The following is a 24,741-nucleotide window of genomic DNA, read 5'->3' as shown; positions in this document are numbered from 1 at the left end:
AAACAAGCATCACTTGTCTGTGGGCCTTCTAGCGTTCTTCGCTGACAATCCCCCCTCCCCAAAGAGCCTCCAGGGTACAGAGGGAGAGAGACAGAGGCTGAGAAAGGAGGAAACAGAGGTGCAAGGGAAGAGGAGCCTGGAGACAGCATCTGGATTCTAACTCTGCATTTCTACATGAAAAGTGCACCCAGAGAAAGAGACTGTATGAGTACTTCTATCATGTGCTACATTAGCAGTTGAAGCAAGGCGACCATGTAGCAAACTACACAACAAATATTCTTTCATTTAAGGGAAAACATTAAGCAGGTAGAATCAGAGAATCATTTGAATTTTAAATGTAAAGGAGCCCATAGAAATGGTCTTATTTCGCAGATTAAGGAACCAGGGCTTGAAAAAACTTAGAATGTACCCTTGAGGTCTCATAGTTAGTTACAGAAGAGGACTGGAATCCTGCCCTCCTATTTCCCAGTGCTGGCTCATCCCATTCTAATCTCAGCTTCGTTCAAATACTTGCTCCTGTGGTACAGCTATATTAAGCAGGCTGCCTTAATCTCTTTTGTATTACCCAAAGTGAATTTTGCAAACTGTCTTGTGCCCTCTGGCAGAGATTCCTTGATAAGGAGGAGGCCTGGTCTAAATGAAGCATCTGTGGTACCAGCTCCCTTCTGAATTAACCTAGCCTATTTTGACAGCTTCTACCCCTTTCTGCTTTTCTCCCCCAGCCCCTGTCGCTCTTCACTGCCTCACTTTGGCTTCTGACATGGCCAGCGTAGACTCAGTGAGCTAAACTGAACACAACACACAGTTTGGTAACAGAATGGCATGTTGATTCCCTTCTGACTCCCTCTTCCTTGTTTGCAAAACCACTGCACCAGACACTGGAAGTTAATTAGCAGGATGATGCTGTGCTAATTGTGTTAATTTACAAGGTTTTAGTCAAAGAGAATCATGCCAGGGCTGGCACTGCTGTCATGCTTCCGACTTAATGATTAAGAAATACTGAAAACAAGGTGGGAAGGATTGCAGTAATTACACAATAAATGAATAAAGCAACAGGATTCATTTGCAAATATATTTTACTGCAGTTGAACTCATTTGCATTTGGATTTTTAAAAAGGATCCATGTAGATATTCATTTGCAAATCACCAACACCATTAAATTAAGTCTGAATGCTGCAGAGGGTAACTTAATCAACTTCCACATGTGTGTAGATTTTAGGAAAAACATTGAAGACCTCACTTCTCGTGTGTGTGCACCGGATTCTTCATTTTTCCTTTACACAGCACAAGTCTTCAATATTTCTGATTTAAAAACTTTCTATGTTTTGAAATAATCTAATCAAATTGAAAAATATTGTAAATGTTCACAAAGTACAGCTTGCATCATTTCACTGAGATAAACTCTGGGAGTGACTTCTAGGAAGAACTAAAATGAAATCCTTAATTGTTTCTGCTTTCTCAATCATTACTTTTTAAGGGGGAGGAAAACACACCGCAAAATGGGTGAAATGACTGAAACCACACTTAAAGGGGAAAAGATGCAATTTTAATGAAGCAGCATTTCAGGAATCATACTTTCATTAAATTCAACTGGAAATTATTAAGAGCAAATCACCAGGAACCAATCGCAAGTAATCAGTATCTAAATTCTTCTAGTGTCATGGGATTTACTTCAAGCCTTATAAAAGGAGAGAATATTAATGTGACTGTAATGTAGAACTGTCTAAAAGACCTACAAATTCATTAATCCTGTAAATTATTTCCAGGGAATTTCTATTAGGATTTTTTTTCTTTAAAAGGTATCAAAATAGAGAATAGAGAAAATAAACACATATGCTATGAGTTGAAATTTGATTAGGCAGCTAAAGGAGGAACATGTGAATAAATGTCTTGAAGCAAAGACTAAGAAAATAACTTGGAAGTCATAGGCAATGGATTTTTCACAACATGCATTCTCACACACACAAGTTAAAGGAATTTATCACAACATGCACGCATACACACACACAACTTAAAAGATATGGCTTCCTTTCAGTTAGCTGAACCGAGCCACTGTTGGCATAAGTTAACAAACACAATTAAAAAAGCCCCTTCAACAAAAACCAAACTACTTTGATTTTTTTTAAAGTGGGAGGTGGGTACCCTCCATCTGCACAAGCTTAAATAACATTTTTTGTAAACTGTTCACTTATAAGGAAAATGTAAAATAATTTCAATAAGCTATAATCACTGTGAAAGACAGAAATATACAGTTTAAATAAAACAGACTGCCTGCTTTCTCAGGGAATTTCTGCATAGTTTAACTCTAGCAAAGCTAATTAAATTTTGTGAGATTTTGATTTCGTCTGAAATTAGGCAAAGATCCTATCTATCAAAATTATTTGTTTGGAACAGTTACTGGATACACCAGTGCCTTTTGATTCTCATGCTATCTTTGGATGTGCTTACCAAAATATTTGAAAGTTTTTTTAAATTGATGCATAGTAACTAACAAAAACCTTAGCAGGGCTGCAAAAAGCAAGATTGGGTTTTGATTAACCTTAAGGCAACAGAATTGTTCACATGCTGTGAAACATGAGAATGTATCCAGTGCTTTGAAATCATCAAGGTTATTTGTCAGTAGAAGTTGACAGTTAATGATAAACTCTGAATATGAGTAGGAGCTGAAGAAGCCAGTGCTGAAGAGACCACTAGCCTTGGGAGCATTAGACACCTTTGCATTGGTCTCATACTGACTGCAGCAATACCAAACTTGTTTTGTTGTTGTCATTGCTGTTCTGTTTATGAGTGGTACTATTTTTGATGTGAAACTGGAGGAAAACACAAATTTTCCTTGAACAGGAGAAGCATGCCCTGATTGCATTGCTGTCATGTGTAAATGCAGTAAACTCACGTCACTTAAATGAGATGGGTTTTAAAAACAGCTTTTATATGCTTCCCTTCACAACAGGAAGAGATAAATCCTAGAGATCATACTATTTAACATTATTAGAACAATAATCCCCAACTGCTATGTGGCAATAGCCTAATAGATTCAGTACAATTCAGAAAATGTAAGAAAAAGAGTTCTTACAGAAAACTGAAGGATTGTTCCAAAATATCACTTTTTATTTTTGGAAGGATCAGAAAATTCTTAACACAGGTGGCACATTTCACAATGTGATGTTTATAAAATATGCAACTTAATAGAAAATTGCTTTTGAGATATTTTAACATACATGTCACATGAGGATGCCCGCTACTGCAGTACAATGACGGAGTGTTGTTTCACTGTTATAGAATGAATTTATGCACGTATAAGTGAACAAGTCTATTTTTCCATATAACTGGGTGCCTCGGATAACATCTGACATTCTCATCATTGCTGACCCTTTTATGACTTGGGTTTAATTACTTCACAGTTACACCCTTGTCACTCTCCTTCTTTCATGTTGCTTACTTAACTAGTTTTGGAACTAAACAACGGTAGCATACTCTGAAGTTCTGCCACAGCTTCAAAGTTTTAAAGAAACCATTCTACAGAAAAAAATAAAATGGAGGGTATAAAAATAACCTTCAGAATGGAAGGAAACTGGAAATAAAAGACTAGGTCTTCTAGAATCTATTTTTAGCCCATATTCCTGGAAATATTAGAGGCGCTTACTCCCCCACCTTCACCACATGTATGCTATGCAACAGCTCATCAGGCCCAAAAAACCTCTTTTCTGTAATGTTCCCATGGGGTAATTCTGGCTGCTAGGGACTCTGCCCTCATTTGTAGGTTTTCTCCGACTTCCTCAGGGCAGGGACCTGAGGCAAACACCTGCAGGCATGGCAGGGTTTGCTTGCTCCAGGATGTCTGCATAGCACTCTCAGAAGTCTGCGCTACTGTGTCTCTGAAATTTTCTTTATTTTTAAAAATGTAATACAATAGTTAGCAAGATTCATTCTAGAAAAATAACCACTGCTAGACCAAATACAGCAAAATAATTAAAATGGTTTCCCATCTCCTCTGCCTAATAATGCAGCAAAATCACCGTCTCTTAGGTCAGGAGTGGCAGAACTAACACGCGGAGCATTCACAATTTCAAGCAGAGAGCAGCAAAGTCAATGGCTAAAACTGCAGGTTTATGCAAGAAACAGCCTTTTGAGGGAGGGACTCCAAACCTCCTGGTACTGAAACCTGTCTTTGGAATATCTGCCCATCTTTATTCTGTAAGGGAAGTGACAATCAACTGAAATGTTTCAGCAGATGAAGCAGCATTGTCCTTTTGTCTATTCTATGCATCCTCATAAACAAGAGGGCGACACAGCACATCTAGTATTACTTGCACTAACCCATTGGGTCTGGAAGCTTTCTCAGTCCACTTCCTGATAATACCTTGCCTTAGAATATGACATCCGATCTAAAAGAAACAATAGGAGAAAAAGTGAAGGGAGGAAGCACTGAAATAATCTGTTTAATCTATCTAATTTGGTTCCATCTTTAGAGCCAAAACTGCAAGTCCTTTATGAGTTGAATGTGAGAGAGGGATTGCCGTACTTACCTGCTCAATAAATTGAGGGCCCACTCAGTGCAAAGCATTGTAGATCAATGCTAACTACCTGAACCAAGGAAGTCTTGTCTTTTCTCTCTCTCTCTCTCTTTTTTTTTTTTTAACGTGGTGATGAAACCTTTTCAGCTTTCTATCTCCTTCATAATTTTACTTCCTAATTCTCTCAAATTAAAGTCCTTGGTTTTAGAGATTAATGGAATTTTGAAATGACCTATTCCGATCTAGAAAGACTCACTGTCATTTTGGTATTTCACTTTCTATGGTGTCCTGTGCATTTGGATATTTTATACACCATGGTATTTTATGGAGTCATTAATAGACTGCTGGGGTAGAAAGGGGCTGTAGAGGCATAAATACATTCTAGGATTCTGTTTGAAGAGTAAAATGCCAGGTTTGAGAAAGTGACCACTGACACTGCTTTGTCATCACTTACTTATTATAATCTTGGTTAAGATGCTTACACCCATCATGCTCACTTTTTCCATCTACAAAATGTGGAAAATAATGTATCATTAACTTTATAGTACTGCTCTTAAAGTTTACCTAAAGTCATAATATTTTGTGAAAGTATTAAGCATTCTCCAACTGTGAGATGTTATATCTTACCATTTTGAAAAAGAAGTGCACCGAACACGAAACAAAACAACAATGGCTATGCAGAGAAAAGTAAACCACTCCCAGAATTTATAAATCAGCTTTTCTTCAACTTGAGACTGAAAAGGAAATTCTCCAGTGGGAATATAGTTTATAAGAGAGGTTTAGGGGCCGGCGCTCTGGCATAGTGGGTAAAGCCTCCACCTGCAGTGCCAGCATCTCATATGGGCACCAGTTCAAGCCCAGCTGCTCCATTTCCAATCCAGCTCTCTGCTATGGCCTGGGAAAGCAGTAGAAGATGGCCTAAATCCATGGGCCCCTGCACCCACATAGAGACCCGGAGAAGCTCCTGGCTCCTGGCTTTGGATTAGGGCAGCTTTGGCCCTTGCGGCCATTTGGGGAGTGAACCAGTGGATGGAAGACCTCTCTCTCTGTCTCTACCTCTCTCTCTCTCTGCCTCTCCTCCTCTCTCTCTGTGTAACTCTGACTTTCAAATAAATAAATGGATAAATCTTAAAAAAAGGTATAAAAGTTCTTTCATAGCAAAATACAGAGCATGATCTTCTTAATCAAAAGTTGTCCAAGATTCAAAATGTTTCTGTAGTATTTCATTTATTCTTTTTTAATAAAATGATTTTATTTATTTTATTTGAGAGTTAGAGTTACAGACAGTGAAAGGGAGAGACAGAGAGAAAGGTCTTCCTTCTGTTGGTTCACTCTCCAAATGGCCGCAACAACCAGAGCTGTGCTGATCTGAAGCCAGGAGCCAGGAGCTTCTTCCAGGTCTCCCATGTGGGTGCAGGGGCCCAAGGACTTTGGCCATCTTCTACTGCTTTCCCAGGCCATAGTAGAGAGCTGGACTGGAAGTGGAGCAGCCAGGACTAGAACTGGTGCCCATATGGGATGCTGGCACCGCAGGCGGAAGATTAACCTACTGTGCCACTGCGCTGGCTCCTTCGTTTATTATTATTGTTATCTGTGATTCAACATTTTAAAGACCAGAACTAGGAAGTGGAATACTTTTAGGTTAAAAATAAATTGAGAATGATCTCAAAACTTGCATTCTCAAAATAGGATATTCTAATCATGTAACTTAATACTGTCAAATGATTTTTCTTTTTTAAGTCACATTTTCATACGTCAAGACACATTTTGTGGCAAATTCTCTGCCCACCCTATTTTACCTTATTTGCATAAAGCAGTCCTTTTTACCAATCATGAAGGCATTTTCGGCTCAATGATCCTTACTAAGTACAGTTCAGATCCCTCACCCTGCCACAGAGAACTGCAACCTGAGGACCTGAGGGCAGCAGAGAGCCTCCAGCTGTGTGTTGTTTGGCCAGGGTCTTAAAAACCAGTCAACTTTATTAAAAAAATTCCTATTTTTCAGACAAGCTAAAAGATTTTGCAACACTTCATTCTTGCCTGGCAACAGTTGGCTGATGTTCCAAGGACCAACTCCCTCTTTGGACACAGCATACATTTGCTGCTTTGTCATGGTGTTCCCACTCTCTATTACAACATCAGGTACTTTTGTTCTATCAGGTCACAGAGGCATTTGAATTGATGATTTCACTCTGAAGCTTCAGGCTACAATTTTTTCATTTAATTGCATTTTCTTGAAAACTGGCGAGTCTATTGCTCTACAACTTCAAATGTAGTCAGTTTCAGGAGAAAGATTTTCCAAGTACCACTTTTTAATAATCAGAGCACCGGTAAAATACCTAAGTTTTTTTGTTGATTCAAATGATGAACAATGGTGTCTTTTAAGAAACTGGTCCCAGACAGCTGCTATTTCAGTCTGCCACTTTGCTCTTAAATAGCCTGCTATCTTTTCATGCTATTTGCCATACAACCATCTCCACCACTGCTAATCTGTTCCTATGAATATGCTAGAGATTCTAATACCACAAACCAAAGCTTCATTTATTAGTAAGGTATCTCCTGTTTGTCAATTACATGAGCTTTAGTACAACTTGTCTGAGAGCCTGGCAAAGCTACTTCAAAGTTCTTATTATTATTTCCGAGAGAAAGCTGTTGAGTAGACCATTTGAGGGTAAGTGACAGATCTTGGCCTATGTGCCATAAAGTTAGCCTTATTATGAGCCTGTGTTCAGGAACCAATGTGGTGGTGCAGTGGGTTAAGCCATCACCTGCAATGCTGGCATTCTATGAGCACCAGTTTGAGTCCTGGCTGCTCCACTTCTGGTCCAGCTCCATGCTAATGTGTCTGGGAAAGCTGCTGAAGATGGCCCAAAGACTTGGGCCCCCACCATGGCAGAACGAACCAGCAGATGGATGATCTCTCTCTGCCTTTCCTGCTTTCTCTATAACTCTGCCTTTCAAAGAAGTAAATAAATCTTAAGAACAAAAGAGCCTGTGTTCAATGTTATGGGCACCATTGTATGATACCCTGACCTTAAAATTAAACTTGTGGGTAGCTTATGGTCTGAATCAGGTTCCTTAACATATATTACATCTTACTAATAGAAAGAAAATACTTACCACAACATGACCAAATGTGAAGAGGACAATTTTGCCAATATTTCATACTGAGCATGAAACTTGGTGTGCATAGGCCTGACTAGTTATTATTTTTAATATTCAAGACCTATATAAGAAGATGGCTTGCATTTGTGAGGATGAATGCATAAGCAGCTATGCAAAAGAAATTACACTGATGAAAGGAATATTACTTTTAAACCACTGAGATTATATTCAATATGTGATCGGGATCAGATCGCTTAAAGCAATCCAAGAAACCATCACCATAATTCAAATAAGTACTTTTTTTCCCACTGGGGACTTTACAATTTCTAATACTTAAATCAAAGTATACAAGTGAACATATAATCATGCCCATACACAAATATATATAGTTTAAAATGATAGATTTACATTTTTTCTTGGGAGGGTATATTTTTAAAATTTCTTATAAACATTTTTAAATAATCTAAAATCAACTGAAAATCAGGGTCCAAGACTCCTACTATGAGTAATTCAAAAGAATGCTTGTCCGTGCCCCTTTTCATACATGCAGGTTAAAATACACAACTCACTCATACTCTGCATCTTAGTATTTAGTGTCAGGTGTCATCAACCATTGCTAGGAAAAGGTGTCTGAGGTGAGAGGCATGGCTGCCCCATACTGAAGTAAATGTTGATTTGTTATTGCTACCTTTGTGAATTTTAGACAATTTATAACCAGTTTACAGACTGCTTCCTAGTTAACCTTTAAAGCTGCTACTTTACGGCCTTTCATTTCTCATGCTGTCTATTCCTGTTTCCATATATGGTTTTCAATCCATTAAGACTCTCCACTCCCCCCAAGTCTTTTTTGTCATACAAAGATCATCAGGACATACCACAAATGTCCATGGGGACTGCCAGGGCTAATGAATATGTATGTTCTACGTCACAACAGAGCACTCTACTCGTTCTGCAGGATCAACCCTCTTATGTGTGTAAATAACAGGTGAGCAACAGCATGCAGGGATAAATGGGGTTAACACAACCTGAGAGCCTCATGCTGGATTCATAGTATCCGGCTGTATGATTGATTCAGAAAAACAAATTCAAATGCCAAAGGATTGTGCAGTTCCTAAGGGGTTTCGATCTTTATTTTTAAAAGGCTTTACAGAGATAAAAATTAGCATCATTTCCAAACTCTGAGATTATTCCAGTTGATGGTCAAGATACTATTTTTTCCACAAAAATATATTTGCACTTTTAATTAACACAAGCCAAGCATACTACCAAACTTGAATTATGACAGGGCGGGTTGACTTGTTCAGTCACAATCCTAAAATGTTCTAGTAACCATTACTTGCAAATACAACTATTGGTAAATATTTGTTGTGGGCTTTCTAGTTCATGTATCTGAAAGCAAAGCTCAATTTATTTATATTGCCCAACACAGCTAGTTGACATGGGTCAATAATGAAATGCAGATTTTCCAGAACTCCGCAGCCTTGTATAAAATGGAATTTGCATTCATCTTCTTTTCGGGATTCCTCTGGAATCTCATTCTAAAAAGGCAGCTTACATAAAGCAAAACAGTTACATAAGGCTACTTCGATAAGACTGAGAGCTCCCTCACGTAATTAGACAAAGGGACAAGCATATTATCTACTTTTCAAGCACACAACTCCTCAACCTTTCTCCTTAGAATTCTTTGCTTTAGGTGACTCTAAAATGTGCACAACCTAGACAAAATTTGCTTAGGTTATTTATGCATCTTTCTCTTTTCAGCAATTTGTACATTAATTTTTAATGTAATAGCAAAATAGTGTCTTGGACTTTGAAAAAAATATTCCATAGCCAGGGCTGGGTGACATAGTGCATTAATTCACTGTCCTTCACTCCTGGGACCTGTGTATAATTTAGACTGGCCTGAAGAAAATAACTTTGATCTGAAGGCAGTGGAAAAAGCTACATATGAAATGAGTTTTGGTAGGTTTAGTGTTGTTTCTTTCATATAAGATGACGTATGAAGACAAACTGCTTTAGAATACAACCAACAGAGGCCAGGATTATCAGTGCAGAAGCTCTGAGCAGTAACAGTAGTTTCATCACTTCTATGTTCTCGACACCCTGAGCACCATCTATAATTGGGATGCAGGGACTTCCTGATAAATGAACATTGCAGAAGTGCAGTGGGAATGACAGTCCAGTCGTTAGCGCTGTTGGCTTTCATTTGTAAACAAAGACTGCTGTATAATGAGGCAGAAGCAGAAAAGGGGATCAGTGTCGTCATAGGAAGCAGCTTTTCCTGGCCCAGAAGGAGTGTACAACAATCCAAACCAAATGTTAGTAGAAAAGACCCAAGTAAAGAATGTGCTTCTTCAGATCCCACTTAGATTTCATTCTACATGACAATATGACAATACGTACAACTTCTACTATTGTCCTGGACAATGCCATTATGTTAAAAAAAAAAGTAAAACACCAAAGCTGAGGTTTTGACTGAATTGAATAAAATGATTGATCCAGGTTTATATAAATTAACAACATGAAATTCAGATCCTCTTTCTTTTGCTTGTAATACCGTTCCAATTATCTTCTATTATAAATAAGCACAGGTCACATTGTCTCTAATGTAGCAGTTAAAAAAGTTGCTAGGGCCAGTGTTGTGGTGTAGCAGGTAAAACTGCCTCCCGCAATGCTGGCATGCCATATGGTGACAGTTCATGTCCTGGCTGATCCAACACCCTACTAATGGCCTGGGAAATGCACTGGAAGATGGCCCAAGTATTTGGGCCCCTGCCACCCCCATGGGAGACCCGGATGAAACTGCTGGCTTCAGCCTGGCTGAGCCCTGGCCATTGTGGACATCTCAGTAATGAATCAGCAGTTAGAAGATCTCTTTGGCTCTCTCTCTCTCTGTAACTCTGAACTCTAAATAAATAAATATATATATTTTTAAAAATTATAGATAAATAAATGTTTTTAAAAGAATATTTTTTTAAAAATTAGCAAATACAAAGCCCCTAAGCATAGAAGTATTTATCATGATCAAGAATGCAAGGAACCAGTATGGTTGTAACGCAGTGACCAAGGAGGGAAATGTTGGGAGATAAGAACAGTGGGAACCATAATATTTTGTGTCTTCTCAACCCCGAGCCACCATTACTCTGCCTTTCAAATAAATAAAACTTTTAAAAACATTTCTTCAAAGATTTATTCACTTAGCCAAAAGGCAGAGTTACAGACAGGGAAAGAGGGAACAGTCTTCCATCTGCTGGTTTTCTCCCTGAATGCCCACCACATCCATGGCTGGGCCAGGCCGAAGCCAGAAACCTGCAAGTCCATCCAGATCTCCCGTGTGGGTGGCAGGAGCCCAAGAACTTGGGCAATCTTTTGCTGCTTTTCCTAGATGCATTGGCAGGGAACTGGGCATTAAGTAGAGCACCCAGGACACGAACTGGTGCTTAGGTGACAGTTGGCATCACAGGCAACATCTTAACCCACTGCAACACAATTCCATCCCCAAAAATAAAACTTCTAAATGAAAGATCTCTGCGAGTGAGATCCCAATAGAAAGAACGGGCCATCAAAGAAGGAGGTACCTTTCTCTGAAGGGAGGAGTGAACTTCCACTTTGACTATGACCTTGTCTAAATAAGATGGATGTCCGCAAACTCAAAAGGCTTCCATAGCATTGGCAACTCATGACAAGAGCCTAGGGAGATTACTGACACCATAAACAAGAGTGGCAATTTGTTAAGTCAACAACAAGAGTCATTGTGCACTTACTCCTCATGTAGGATCTCTGTCCTTAATGTGTTATCCAATATGAATTAATGCTATAACTAGTACTCAAACAGTATTTTACACTTTATGTTCTGTATGGGTGCAAACTGTTGAAATCTTTACTTAATATATACTAAATTGATCTTCTGTATATAAAGAGAAATGAAAATGAATCTTGATGTGAATGGAATGGGAGAGGGAGCAGGAGTTGGAGGGTTGCAGGTGGGAGGGAAGTTATGAGGGGGAAAAAGCCATTGTAATCCATAAGCTGTACTTTGGAAATTTATATTTACTAAATAAAAGTTAGAAAAAAATGTAAAATAAATAAATAAATAAAACTTTTAAAATAAATAAAATAAAATCACTGTAACTGCTATTTGGAGAATAAGGTATAATGGGACAATTTTTTAAAAGTTAAATATGTTTTTTAAAATATAATTAAATACATAATTATTTTTTCTTTTCTTTCTTTAAGAAAAAAGAATTTTTTTTCTTAAAGAAAAAGATGTATTTATTTATTTGGAAGGCAGAGTTACACAGAGGTAGAGGCAGAAGCCTAGTCAGAGAGAAGGGGTGGGGGAAAGGTCTTCCATCCACTGGTTCACTCCCTAAATGGCCACAATGGCAGAAGCCGGGCCAATGGGAAGCCACGAGCCTCGAGCTTCTTCTGGGTCTCCCAAGTGGGTGCAGGGGTTCAAGCACTTGGGCCATCTTCCACTGCTTTCCTAGACACATTAGCAGGGAGCTGGATTGGAAATAGAGCAGCTGGGACTCGAACCAGTGGCCATATGGGATATAGTAGGCAGCTTTACCTGCTATATCACAGCGCCAGCCCCAACTAAATACATTTTTAAAAAAAATTATAAAGTTACTTTTAATATTGTCTTAGTAGAGTTATATGCTCTAAGGATGCTACTTCTCGTAGTTTAAATTATTCCAAAATTTTATACTTACTGATGAACATGAACAACTTTCCTGGCCCTCCTTAGTTATGGATAAGTGTTAGCTGGTAAGTTGAAGGAAAAGGGGAGTCCTTCTCAGTCACATTTATAAATTAGCACACTGTGTGAAAACAACTTTAATTTTAAATATGCTACTTTTAGTTTCTTACGTTGAAAGGATAAATAATTCAAATGTTCTCATTGCCTCTTCAAATTGTGTGCTACCTAATTCACAGGAAACAAATTCTTAAGGAACAGAAAAGATAAATGTCCCCCAAAACATGCAGGTAACATGTATGTGTTTGCATTTAAATGTATGTCAGTGGTTGGAGACACTGCATAAAATATAAGGAGAAGAATGACAGAGAGATGAAAAAAGATTTCTACAATCTTGTTCTATCCTAAGTAACAATCTACACTTTACCATTAAATTCAGACTCCAAAGCATATTCTAAGTCCTTTAGCAAACAATGTACATATCATATTTTCATCAAAAGTAATATTCATCCCCCATAGCCCAGTGGTCTTGGGAGCATGTCCAGTGTGGATGGGGTGGCAGTGAGGCAGAGGAAGGGCAGCAGTGGTAGGAGCTGCAAAGTGCCACATTACTAACCCCCGCCATGTGTGCCAATCATGATGAAATAAAGTATGAAAGCTTGAAAAAAAGAGTGAGATATTTACTTACTTAAAGTCTTCTTTAGCTATATATTAATTATTCCTGAATCAAACCAAGTCAAAAACTCCAAAAATTCTACACTTATAATTACTTTAAAATATATAATTGGGTTACACAGGAAAACATCTCAACTGTTAATTGAGAATTACCTTTGTGTTTCCTATGCGATAGACTTTTTTTCTTTTTTAAACAAAACTGACAATTCACAGACTTGATGAATTAAGAAAGAATTCATCATGTAATAATCTAAAAGTATATTCCTACTCATTGAACTGACATACCTGAACCTGACCTCTTTTAAGTAAATCATTTTAAAAGCATGAAAATGCCTACAAGGGAACTATAATTTTTAGTTTTACAGCTATAATATGATCACTTAACTAACTTGTGAAGATTTTTCAGGTGAGGATGTTCTATTATGCCCTCCATTTATTTAAGGCTTCTGCATCTAACCATTGTTTTCATATTTGCTTTAGAAATTGTTTTATCCAGTTCAATGTCAAATAATATTATACTTTTAAAAGAATCTATTCAAAAAGCATAGCATACAGCAGAGGATTGCATCCCTGACCATGGCTCCCAGAAGCATTAAAATGTTACTCGAGTACCCGAATGACAGCAATGACAGCTTAATCACTTAAAGGCTTTTTACATTAGCAGTTTTTTTCAATTTGAGTAGTAATATACAGGCAGAATTTAATAGGAGGTTAGCTGTTAAACACAGCTAAATAACACTTTTTAAAAATACAAAAATCAGGGTGGTGTCTAATAAATATTCCCTTACACTTTCTGAAATGTTAGAACACATTCATAAAGCTTTGTTTCTTTTATTTAATCCCCTCCCAACATATGTATTAAAAATTTAGTCTGATAATTAGATGCATAGTCAAACAGCTTCCCATATTATTATGATTTCAAGTAGAAGATTCATGGATAAAAAATAACTGAAAGGTGAGCCTACTAATCTAAAGAGTAACTGCCACACACCAAATAGAAATGAATGGTTTTTAAGTTTCCACCTCAAATATAGCTTCATATTTTGAAAGAGAAGAAGAAAAACAGAGAGAACCTAAAGGTGACCTTATTTAGATATATTAGCCAAGGCAGCCTTTGCCGTTTTTAAGCAAACATGATTGTGACTCCACTTGGTCCATCCAGTTTTCCAGTGTGTAAATTGGATGATGACTTGGACAATTCTCTCTTCATTAGTGAGCTGTGGAAAGGAAATATAGAACTGTTTTTTCTTCTTTTTAAATCTGCAGTGTCTTGCAGCTAGAATCCAAAACATCAAGGAAAGATTGCGTGTATGTGTACACATACTTCTCTCCCTTTTTCCATACACACACACACACACACACACACACACATATAAATGTAGTTTTTTTCTAGACAAGCTGTCGTAATTGAAATGAAGTCTAATCAGACTCATTACTGTTTTCAGCAATTTGCACCACCAAAGATGCTTATTAGGTAACTGTGTTTAATAAACCACTCTTTAGAAAAATACCAGTAATGAGCTCTTAACAGCCAATCTTCAGCGTGAATGCAATGTGAAAAGTGTTCCTAGCGCTGAATAGATTTTCACATTTACTTGTGTCATAATTAAGCTCCCTGGATTAGTTGCTGTGATGTTAGATTTATTGCAATAACTTTATTTTCTCTATTTTAAACATATTTGGAATTACAGTCATCTCTTGTTAGAGATGGATTATATTCATTTTATAGAAGATATCAGGTTAGTGCCAATCTGGCCAAAAGGTTTCTCAACTGAGGATTTGTTAACAAATCCTAGCTGAAAATTTTATAACTGATAATGGATACCAGGCATCAAATCTTCCTCATCAGCACCCTCAGACTTCAAACAAAAAGTCTTCCTGTTATTTGATTTTGAGAAATCATAAAGTTATCCCACATATAAATATACTGTGATCATTAAGAGGAAAAATGGCATTTCTATCACCAAGTTAAAAACAGAAAAAAATGGAAATTCCAAAAGAAATATTTCAAGTGTTGACCTTCTGTAATAAATAAATAAAATAAAATTCCATTACTTCATTAGATATTGCTCTTAATATATGAATATCATTTTCCTTCTTAATTCTCCCCTTTTTGTAGCACTACTTACTAACCTCTTAGCATTAAAGGCTAGTATTATGGATATACATTATTTATATGCACTAGGGGTGGTCGTGAGTGTCAGCTAGGCTTCTTATTGATAATGCGGGGGTGGGGGGGATAAAGCAGTCACACACCTTTAAGAACAGGAGTTAACTTTCATGCAAGACGACACATGTGCTAATCTAAGTACTTATCTATAGAATGCCTACTAAAGAAGATCCAAAGGCATATCTTCATGTAGAATAATCACATGGAAGGAAGTGAAAAAAAATTCTTGAGAACATCTAAGATTTATAGGAAGCTTTTCTATTTTTAGTAATGAAATAAAACCTCTTACATGATAAATTATCTTTTGCTTACTAAAAGCAACTTAAGAAATCACATAATCAGCTTCAAAATAAGATTCTTAACACTGTAAAATATAGAAGGCCATAAACAAAATAAATATGAAAAGTTACAAAAAATAATGAGACCAAGATTTTATATCCATTTGTAATAAAGTGTTAAGAATGATTCTGTTAGTGAATGATTCCTCTTCCAATGCGATCTCTACTTCCTCTTATCTCACAAGTTTCATGACTTCTAATTGGAGCCAGTAAACACTCATAACTGTTTTCACCTTTCTGAATCAACAGGGCTATGAGAACTGAGACTGTTAAATTAAAGACTTGTTTCATCTGATTTTGTGTAATGTACTTCTTTGCATTACAAAGTACAGAAGAAATAAAACTCATTCCCTTGTGAATTCATATAGCTTTCGGATCAAAATATGTTACTGTCTCTTTAAGTCTTGAGTGAATTCATATTTAGAACTATGGAAGAATAAACCAGTGAGTGAAACTACTGGATAACATATATTTTCACCTTAAATTACTCGTAGCTAGATGATTAGAAAAAAAAAAAAAGATGTAAAACTAACAAAAGGATTGCCTTTAGTTTCTTTTAAGTTGTCTTCTCATAACCTTGGGAAATTTCATTTATGAATCATGTAATTTATGAATGCTTTATAAAAGAGAATGGATGTTTTGTGCATTTATTTCTATTACAAAAGTCTAGAGCCTCAAAGATTTCAAATAACAGTAATTATAACTAATAATAATGATAAACAAGATTCATTCTTTTGGTGAGTTTTTAAAAATAACATTCCATAATGATAAAGCTTTAGCTTTTTTTTTTTTAGATTTATTTATTTATTTGAAAGGCAGACTTAGAGAGAGGCAGAGACAGGAGGCAGAGAGAGAGAAAGAGGTCTTCCACCCACTGGTACACTCCCCAGATGGCCACAACAGCTGCAGCTGCACCACTCCAAAGCCATGAGCTAGGAGCTTTTTCTGGGTCTCCCACGTGGGTGCAGAGGCCCAAGGATTTGGGCCATTTTCTACTGCTTTCCCAGGCTATAGCAGAGAGCTGGATTGGAAGCGTAGCAGCTGAACTGGTGCCCATATGGGATACTGGCACTGCAGGCTGTGGCTTTACCTGCTACGCCACAGAGCTAGGCCCTAAAACTTTAATTTTAATTATAAATTCTAATTAGGAACCGAGTTTCTAGTTAATAGATACTTTATCAAGATCCTACCATGCGTTATAGAAGGTTGACAAGATTTGCCTTGGTCTTAATTTCTAACTTGAGAGATATTAGCTAGGAAGGATACATACATATGGGGTCAAGGAGGGGGCTTAGCCCTTAAGACACTACCCCATGTCAGAGAACCTAGGTTCAAAGCCTGACTTGCCCTGACTCCAGCTTCCTGCTAATGCAAGATCCTGGAGCACGAATGACTCAAGTAATTGAGTCGCTGCCATTCCATGGGAGACGTGGGCTGTGTGCAAATATTGGGCAGTAGATTAGCAGATGGGAGTTCTCTTTCTTTGCCTTTCAAAATTTTTAAACGTTCATGGAAACATTTTTATTTCATAATATGAAATTATGAAATAATTTTCATATTGTGAAAATTTTATTAATGGATTTCAAAATTTTTGAATCAAAATAAACAGCTTTCAATTCCATTTCTCCATGAGCTTATTCATTTATTTTTTATTTGAGAGACATAGAGAGAGTTCCCATTGACTAGCTCACTTCCCAAATGCCCACAACAGCCAAGGCTGGGCCAGGCTGAAGCCAGGAGCCAGGAACTTTTTCCATGTTTCCCACGTGGGTGCAGGGGCCCATGGACTGGGCCATTCTCTGCTGCTTTCCCAGGTGCATTAGCAGGGAGCTGGATTGGAAGCTGAGCAGCTGGAACTCGAAACAGCACCCATATGGGATGCGGCTTAACCTGCTACACTGCAGCGCCATCCCCTCCATGTATTTTTTGAAGTATGCTCATAAACACAGATAAGATTGTAGTAGAGAAAAAAACCCTCACATATTAGGATGTAAATCAAGTTGTGGGTCCATCAGGCAGAATAAAATGGTCATGGTGATGGGGAACATATTCATTAGGTAAGATATTATTTTGGAAAAGAAGGGCTTTGTATTTGAGTCTTTCGTCATGCCATTCAGATACTCTAAATGTGTAGAGAAAGCATTCATTTAAACTTGTGAATAAGTTTTTTTAAGAAACATTAGGGCTCATCAAGTCTTTAAATTTTCAAGGACTGACAATATCTATTAACAGCTTTACCAGTCTCACTTGCTACTCAATGTCATCACTTGCTGCATTCCTCTGCTAAAAAACTAAAGAAAATATCATTCCATGTATTTTCATGAAACAAACAACAAACTAAAATGAAACTTGAAAATTCAATCTCTTTTACTTAGGTCTTAAATTATTTCAGGCTTACTTTTGGTTCTGGTATGTGGGCAGTGAGTTATCTTCTCTCTTTTCCTCTCTTCCTTTCTTCCTGTTTCCAAGCAGTTTGTCCATTATGAGAAAATAGGTTACAGAGAAAAAGATATTGCTAAGTCTCAAAGCCAGAATTTGAAAAAAAAAAAAACACTGTCCTTGACTCTCCGATCTTGACAGCTTCTACCTTCACTAAGGAAAGCAAGTGGAGTTGGCTTAAGTGTTTAAAATATGATAATGACATTCATGCTCTAATAAGATCTGAGTGCCTTCTGCATACAGGTGCCTAGCCCAGAGAGCTTAGTTGTGGAAAGAGAAGAGGCTTCTGGCCTTAGAGAAAACTTGGTCAGTATCACAGGGGTAGGTGCTGTGGCACAGCACACAGAGCTGCCACTTCAAATGCCTGCATCCCATACCAGATTGTTCTGCTGCTGATCTTAGTTTCCTACTGAAGTGCATCCTGGGAGGTAGCAGATAATTGTGTATTACTTAAGTCCCTGCCACCCAGCTGGGAGAACCAGATGGAGCACCTGGCTACTCCCTGGCCCAGCCCAGGCTGTTGTGAATGTTTGGGTAGTGAACCTGTGGATGGAAGATCTTCTGTTTTTAATAAATAAATAAACATTTTAAAATACCTGTTAAAAATCACAGATCAAGCCAAATGTGCATGGCATGTTCTAGTAACAGGGTAGCTTGACACAGAAGAGGGAAGTAACTATCTATGTATGGGGTAGAACAGAGATACTTGAACTCAGATTACAAAGGAACTTGAATGCTTGGACTTTATCCTACTGACATAAAACACAGCTCTGATCTGTTCTTTGGCAATGGATCAATAATAAAAACATACAGACAGGAAAAAGCAGAGGGTAAAAAGACCAGAAGCAAGGCCTGAACTTGAGCAAAAGGAAATGGGAGCTCTAAAAAAGTTTGTAGAGGTAGAGTGAAAAGGATGGACTAACCAATTAGGCTTGGAAGGATGAAGGAAAGTGGATGGATATGATGGATCAGGTTCCATGAATCTAAGAAATCTTCCTAAGGCCACCTTAGTGAGAACTGCAACTTGGATCATATGACTTACACTTGCTACACTCTGTATCTCTTTGAAGAAATACTTTTAAGTTTCCTAGCTTGCATAACCAGTGGTTTGGTCCCAAGGACAGGTGAGAGAGAAACCAAAGCTCTGCAGGGAGGTTTGGGGGCCACTAGCATACAAGAATCCTTGGAAACTATGTGAATGGAAAATATATCAAAGAAATATTGTGCAGCATGAGATAAGGAATGGAACTCTGGAGTTAACCAATTTTAAGCAGGGAAGCAATGGAAACTGGAAGGGCGTGTACAGAATTCAAAGAGAAGAAAAGCAGAGGAAGAGAATATGTTGTTGCAAAAAAAGAGTAAGGATTTTCAAAGACAGAGTATTTAATTGTGATGCATGCATCAGAGAAATCAAGTTGGATTAGGAGTGAAAACAGGCAGGAATAGTCTGTGGAAGGGGTGGTGCACCTGGGAAAGCAGCAGAGGGCAGCCCAGTGGGAAACATGGAAGAAGCTCTGTCCCTGGCTTGGGATTGGTCCAACTCTGGCCATTGTGGCCATTTGAGAGAGTGAACCAGCAGGTGGAAGATGGAAGATGTCTCTCTCTCTCTAACTCTGCCTTTCAAATAAATAAATATATCTTCATATATATATATGGTCATTTAAGAAATTATTATTGCCTAACCTTCTTATTGTCTCTCTTGTTCCATTCAGAACTCATTAACATCAGGAAACATATTTACATCATGAAAAAGGTACTGGTCTTTATCATACTCCCTTCAGCCCCAAATGCAAACACAACACTGCCCCACCATAGTATTTCTCTTTATTTCATAAGACAAGAAACAATTAGTTGTCAGAGACAGAAAAAAATTATTTATTTATTTTACTTAGTTTATAACCTTAAAATATTTCGTAACTCTTTACCTTCTTGAATATCTTACATACTTAGAAATATTTCTGTGCTAGGGCTCAAACTCATATTTTAAAAGCTATCAACTAGGCCAAATATATACTCTTCTTGACATTTATATCTTCACAAATACCTGGAAAGCTGGGTTCAAATTTAGAATTCTCTGTCTCCTGGTGTCAGAGCTATTCCAAAATAAGAAAGGCTGACCCTATGGCTAGTTCTTATGTTCTTACTCCCTCTTATCTTAGAGCACAAGGGGCTTAGCACACGTGTGTTGAATTCATTCTCTGCTGTTTGCCCACCTTCACCCTGCTGTCTCTAGGGCTTCAACTGGGGTTCAGGGGTACATACACTGAAGGCACTTCTAACCTTGAAGATAGATTTGGAGGAGAGCACATGAGTTCTGGAAGTAGGTATAGGGCTATTTGTGTAGGGAGTCCCAGGTCCTTGTAATCTGGTCTAGAAGGAGGCCAGTGGGCATATTCTCATGGCCACTTGGATTGCTCACATTAGTATGGGAGAGCTCTGGGAAAGACAATTACTGAACTTCTAAAATGTAGGAGCCTCCTTGCCTGAGTCAGAGATGGTTGTATCAAAAATTCAATGGTTTCCCAAATTAAAAGAATCAACTTTCTACATCATTTTTCACTTTTTCAACATCAGAAGATATTATACTAGGAGCCAAAAGAAATATATTTGAATACCAGTTCCTTAGTCATTATTACAATAATATTGATCTGAAAACCAGTCTCTGAACTTAAGATTCCTGACTAGCTAGCCCTATACATGTGCTACAAATGCCAACTGAGTGTATGTGCACAGTGATATAAAGAGCTATTACATGGATAATAGTGGATGGAATTGGAACCAGAATTTGAATTTACCATTCTTATTGTAATAGTTTTGTTACTCCACTTCTTTTTGCTAAAATATTCTATATTGTTTACATATTGTTTTTGGTACTGCCTTACTGGCCAACAATAAGCAAGATATCTTTCCACATAAACAAAAATCCCTTTAGCCTCACCACCCAAAATACTTTAAAAAGTCAACTTAGCTCTCTCAGCTAAGGCTTAATCATCTCTATTTTAATTTAACAATTATAATATGCTTTCTAGAAGGACAGGAAGAAGATACCCACTTAGAAGAAGGAAGCATATCCGAGAGTATGTTCCTAGTCCGCTTTATTTTCTGAAGCTATTGCCCTCAAATACGTTACCCACATACACAAAAGTGTACGAATTGGTATATGCCTTCTAGAATGTAGAAAAGTACAGAGTCTCTTGGAAGAAAACTTTAATAATGCAGAATTTGCTGTACGGTGTTAATACTTGCTTTTGTTGAAAGAATGAAATAACATTTTTTGGATATTTTACCAAAACAAAGTAAAAGGATAGAGGGATTTTTTTCCATCTATTTACTAATTCATTCTCCAAATGCTGGCAAAAGCTGGGGGTTGGGCCAGGCTGGAGTCAGGAGCCCAGGACTCCATGTGGGTCTGCATCACCTGTTGCTTCCCAGGATGGCATCAAGCAGGAAGCTAGATCAGAAGTAGAGTGGCTAAGGCTTGAATCAGGCACTTTGCTATGGGATGCAGGCATGGCTAGTGGTGCTCTAACTCTGTGTGCCATAAAGCCTGCTTGGGGCCCACACGTGAACTGCTCCACATTTGGACCTATAGACTTCCTGGGTCCCTTAAGTACACCAGCCTTTCTCAATCTCAGTACCCTCACCTTTGAGATGGCATAGTAATGGCTTCCTTAAAAGACTGTTCAGAGGACTAACCTAGAGTATTAAATATACCAAATTATGGTTTAGTCTACAAACTGTAAATACTTGAAGTTTTTCTTCTATGCTTCAGGGGGACAGACTGAAGAGAAATAATTAGGGGAAGTTAAGGAGAGCAGATTTCAGAAGCATAATGTGAGTCACCTTCTGATTCTTCGGTTTATGATTACAAGATTTGAATTATTTTACTTAAGTCCCTTTGACAATTACTTACTTTGTCATTTTTATTTAAAAAATAATTTCTAAATAAGTAGACATTTGAAGCATTAATTTCTGTACTATCGGATGTATTTAAAAAGACTAATAATAACTACAAAGGAGCTTACATTTTTCCACATTTTATGGGCCAGGCACTATTTTACATTCTTTACATACTTATTCTTTTTTATTCCTCACTATCTATTATTGTTCCTACATTCCAAATTTAAAAAACAAAACAAAAAACCAAGAAGGCATTGAGAAGTTAGGTAACTTTGCCAAAGTCACACTGTGATACCTGTAGGAGGCAGGATCTGAAATGTGGCAGTGTGGCTGCAAAGCCCATCTCAGCTGCTGCTCTCCCAGCTGACACTCCTTCAGGGATGTTGCTGCCCAGAGATTTCCCAGGTTCTCTTCCACTTCTCAGAAGCCTGGGCTTTCTAACTAACGGTGATAGAGTCCCAGACTGAACAGAACTAGATTCAGGACCTAAAACTTTCTTCCGACTCCACACACAGTCTCCAGAAGACTATGGATGCTATTGTGGCCTTCTTCCTGATTGCTACATTTCAACCTCTGATCCGGATTACATCCTAGAGTGCCACTGCCATCTATCCAACTGCTTAACAAAGAACAGTAACTCAACATGCGCAAAAAGAACTCAACCATCACCTAGGCATCTCAGCCATTCTAGCTCCTTTCCTTTTACTTTGCATTCAAGGCTTCTCCAAAATTCATATCCTAAATACCAAAATCTAATCCCTATTTTTCATTCCCATGTTAATGCTTCAGATTGGCCTCTTTCCACTCCAACAGGGTCAGGTGTCCTACGTAGTGCTCCCTCTGGTCCTTTTTTGTATGTTTGTATGTATGTATTTTTGGCTTACTTTCCAAAAGCAAAGAGGAAAGTTAATTTACGTGGTTTTAAAATGTAACTTTATTATCTTATTTTTAAAACATGTTTATTTGTTTTTATCTACTTGAAAGAGAAAAAGAGAGAGTGATCCTCCACCTCCTGGTTCAAACATCCAGGGTGGGGCCAGGCTGAAGCCATGAGCCCTGAACTCCATCCTCTCTCTCCCTGTCTCTCTCTGTCTCTAATCTCCGAAACAGGTTCTATTCTTCCTGGGGTTTTCTAATTTTTTCTCACAAGTCTAATTCTCAGCTTTTAACTCTGCCCAATAAGTTAAACCACAGTAGCAAGTCTTATGATAGCACAGAGAATCAAACTGGAGAAAACCACCTCAGTGTGGATTTTTGGCATCTAAGATTTAATGGCAGCTCATGTCTTCTTAGTGTCTCGCACTTAGAAGGGATAATGCATGTAAAGATAGACAAAATTGTAGGTTAAGTCATAGCAAAATGTGATTTATGCCAAAATAGATCTGGGAATGTCAACAACTGCAGAATAAATAACAAGTTTTAAATTCTTCAAAAGAGGAGGGAATTCAGTAATTATTTAAGTTATATATATATATATATATATATATATATATAAATTTGGCTACTAGAATTTGAACCACAATCCTTTCTTGTACATGCATATAAATTTTTCAATTTTTTAATTCTTCCTTTGCACTGGGAATCAAATAAAATATTGTTAAGGTTATAGACAAACACATATCTTACTATTTCTACCCTCCTGGCATGCTTTTGGCATGTTACAACTTTTGCCATAGAAAAAATTGAATTGATTCGCCACTAACAGAATTTCAAGTAAACAAAGCATCAACAGAAAGCACACTGATTCTGTGTGCTGGGAGCTCCAATAGCCAGTCATCTGCAAATGGACAACTTTAATTTGATTCCTGGCACCATTGGCCGTGCTGAGAATTCTCCTATCTCTTCACACCAGGGGTTTGCTCTTTTAAGCACTGCTCCCTGAAGGGAAGGAAAAACTAGAGAGAGAGGATTTCCAATGACCCTGCACAGATGAATGGATATGTCAATGGTGAATATTGGTTCAGCTTTGAAACGGAATCCTGCAGTGGTCTTGCTTCTCCAGCCCTTCTACGCTAAGTGTGAATGGCGCTGAAGACTTGTGTGAGCAGGAATCTTTAAAAGATCAAGACAGAATGAGAAAGTGAAAAACACAAGCAGGAAAAAAGACAAAATGCCTTTTAAAAATTAATAGTAGTTTAAATGTTTGAGAAATTCAATCCTCCAGAGGCAACGGAGTGAATATTAACGCTCATATTAGTGGGGCTTTACATTTGAAACTTGGATCTCAGACAGGTAAATTCCAAGACATTAATTACTTGCAGAGTCAATTAGGAACGTGATGTTCATTGACAATTCTTAAAGAACAATTAAATACTGCATTGAGCACTAAGTACTTCAAATCCTCTTATTTTTTCCTCTGCTGGTATTACAATGAAAGTATACATGACACAAGCAAAAGGAAGAAATATCAATTCCATTTTGTTTGGAATATGAACATTTCAGTTACTAATCTTGTGATTGGATAGATGCGAAAATTCTGCCTGAGTAACTGCAGAACATGCATTTATTTTCACATGCTTTATGGTTAGTTTTCATTCAGCTATCAATCAATCAATTATGCTGTGACATGATGTAATTTCCTAATCATACTAATATTCATGCTTTTATCACTATCAAACCTAGAGCACATACATTTCAATGAGACAGAAGTCTAATTATTTAAATATGTTAGAGCATATTACATCTCTAAGGCTGTTTCTTTTATGAGTTTTTCTCTCTTAAATTTTTTTTAATTTAATTGTAAAGAGAAAAATACATTAAACAGCATAATACCCCTCCAGTAAGTAAAACTGATTTTTCACAGGTTCCAGTAAGTATAGAAATCTTAGGGGGTCCTAATTTAAAACCAATGTTGTTTGACTGTTACTACGAATAGCAAAATAGACTTTATGGCTCAAAAAA

General features: G+C 37.5%; 1 protein-coding gene across 5 annotated transcripts in view; it reads right to left on the bottom strand.

Moving 5' to 3' along the window:
• Positions 1-24,741, bottom strand: part of FIGN (fidgetin, microtubule severing factor) — a 135,790-nt gene that overhangs the window by 9,903 nt on the left and 101,146 nt on the right. For 2 of the 5 annotated variants that reach the window (XM_051848591.2, XM_008258675.4), the window contains one exon: positions 14,078-14,210. The exons of 2 other annotated variants lie outside the window; for them this stretch is intronic. Coding sequence is in view for 1 of the 3 variants with exons in the window: in XM_051848590.2 (XP_051704550.1) it covers positions 4,318-4,321 (4 nt within the window). In the remaining 2 variants the exon portion in view is untranslated. Of the gene's footprint in view, positions 1-4,317; positions 4,381-14,077; positions 14,211-24,741 lie in introns of those variants that run through there. One more of the 5 variants, XM_051848590.2, reaches the window with a different exon arrangement.

Source organism: Oryctolagus cuniculus, chromosome 3 (assembly GCF_964237555.1).
Source record: "Oryctolagus cuniculus chromosome 3, mOryCun1.1, whole genome shotgun sequence".
In the NCBI taxonomy this organism is placed as follows: domain Eukaryota; kingdom Metazoa; phylum Chordata; class Mammalia; order Lagomorpha; family Leporidae; genus Oryctolagus; species Oryctolagus cuniculus.
The sequence above is the reverse complement of the archived record's forward strand: the minus strand, read 5'-3'. Positions and strand labels throughout refer to the sequence as shown.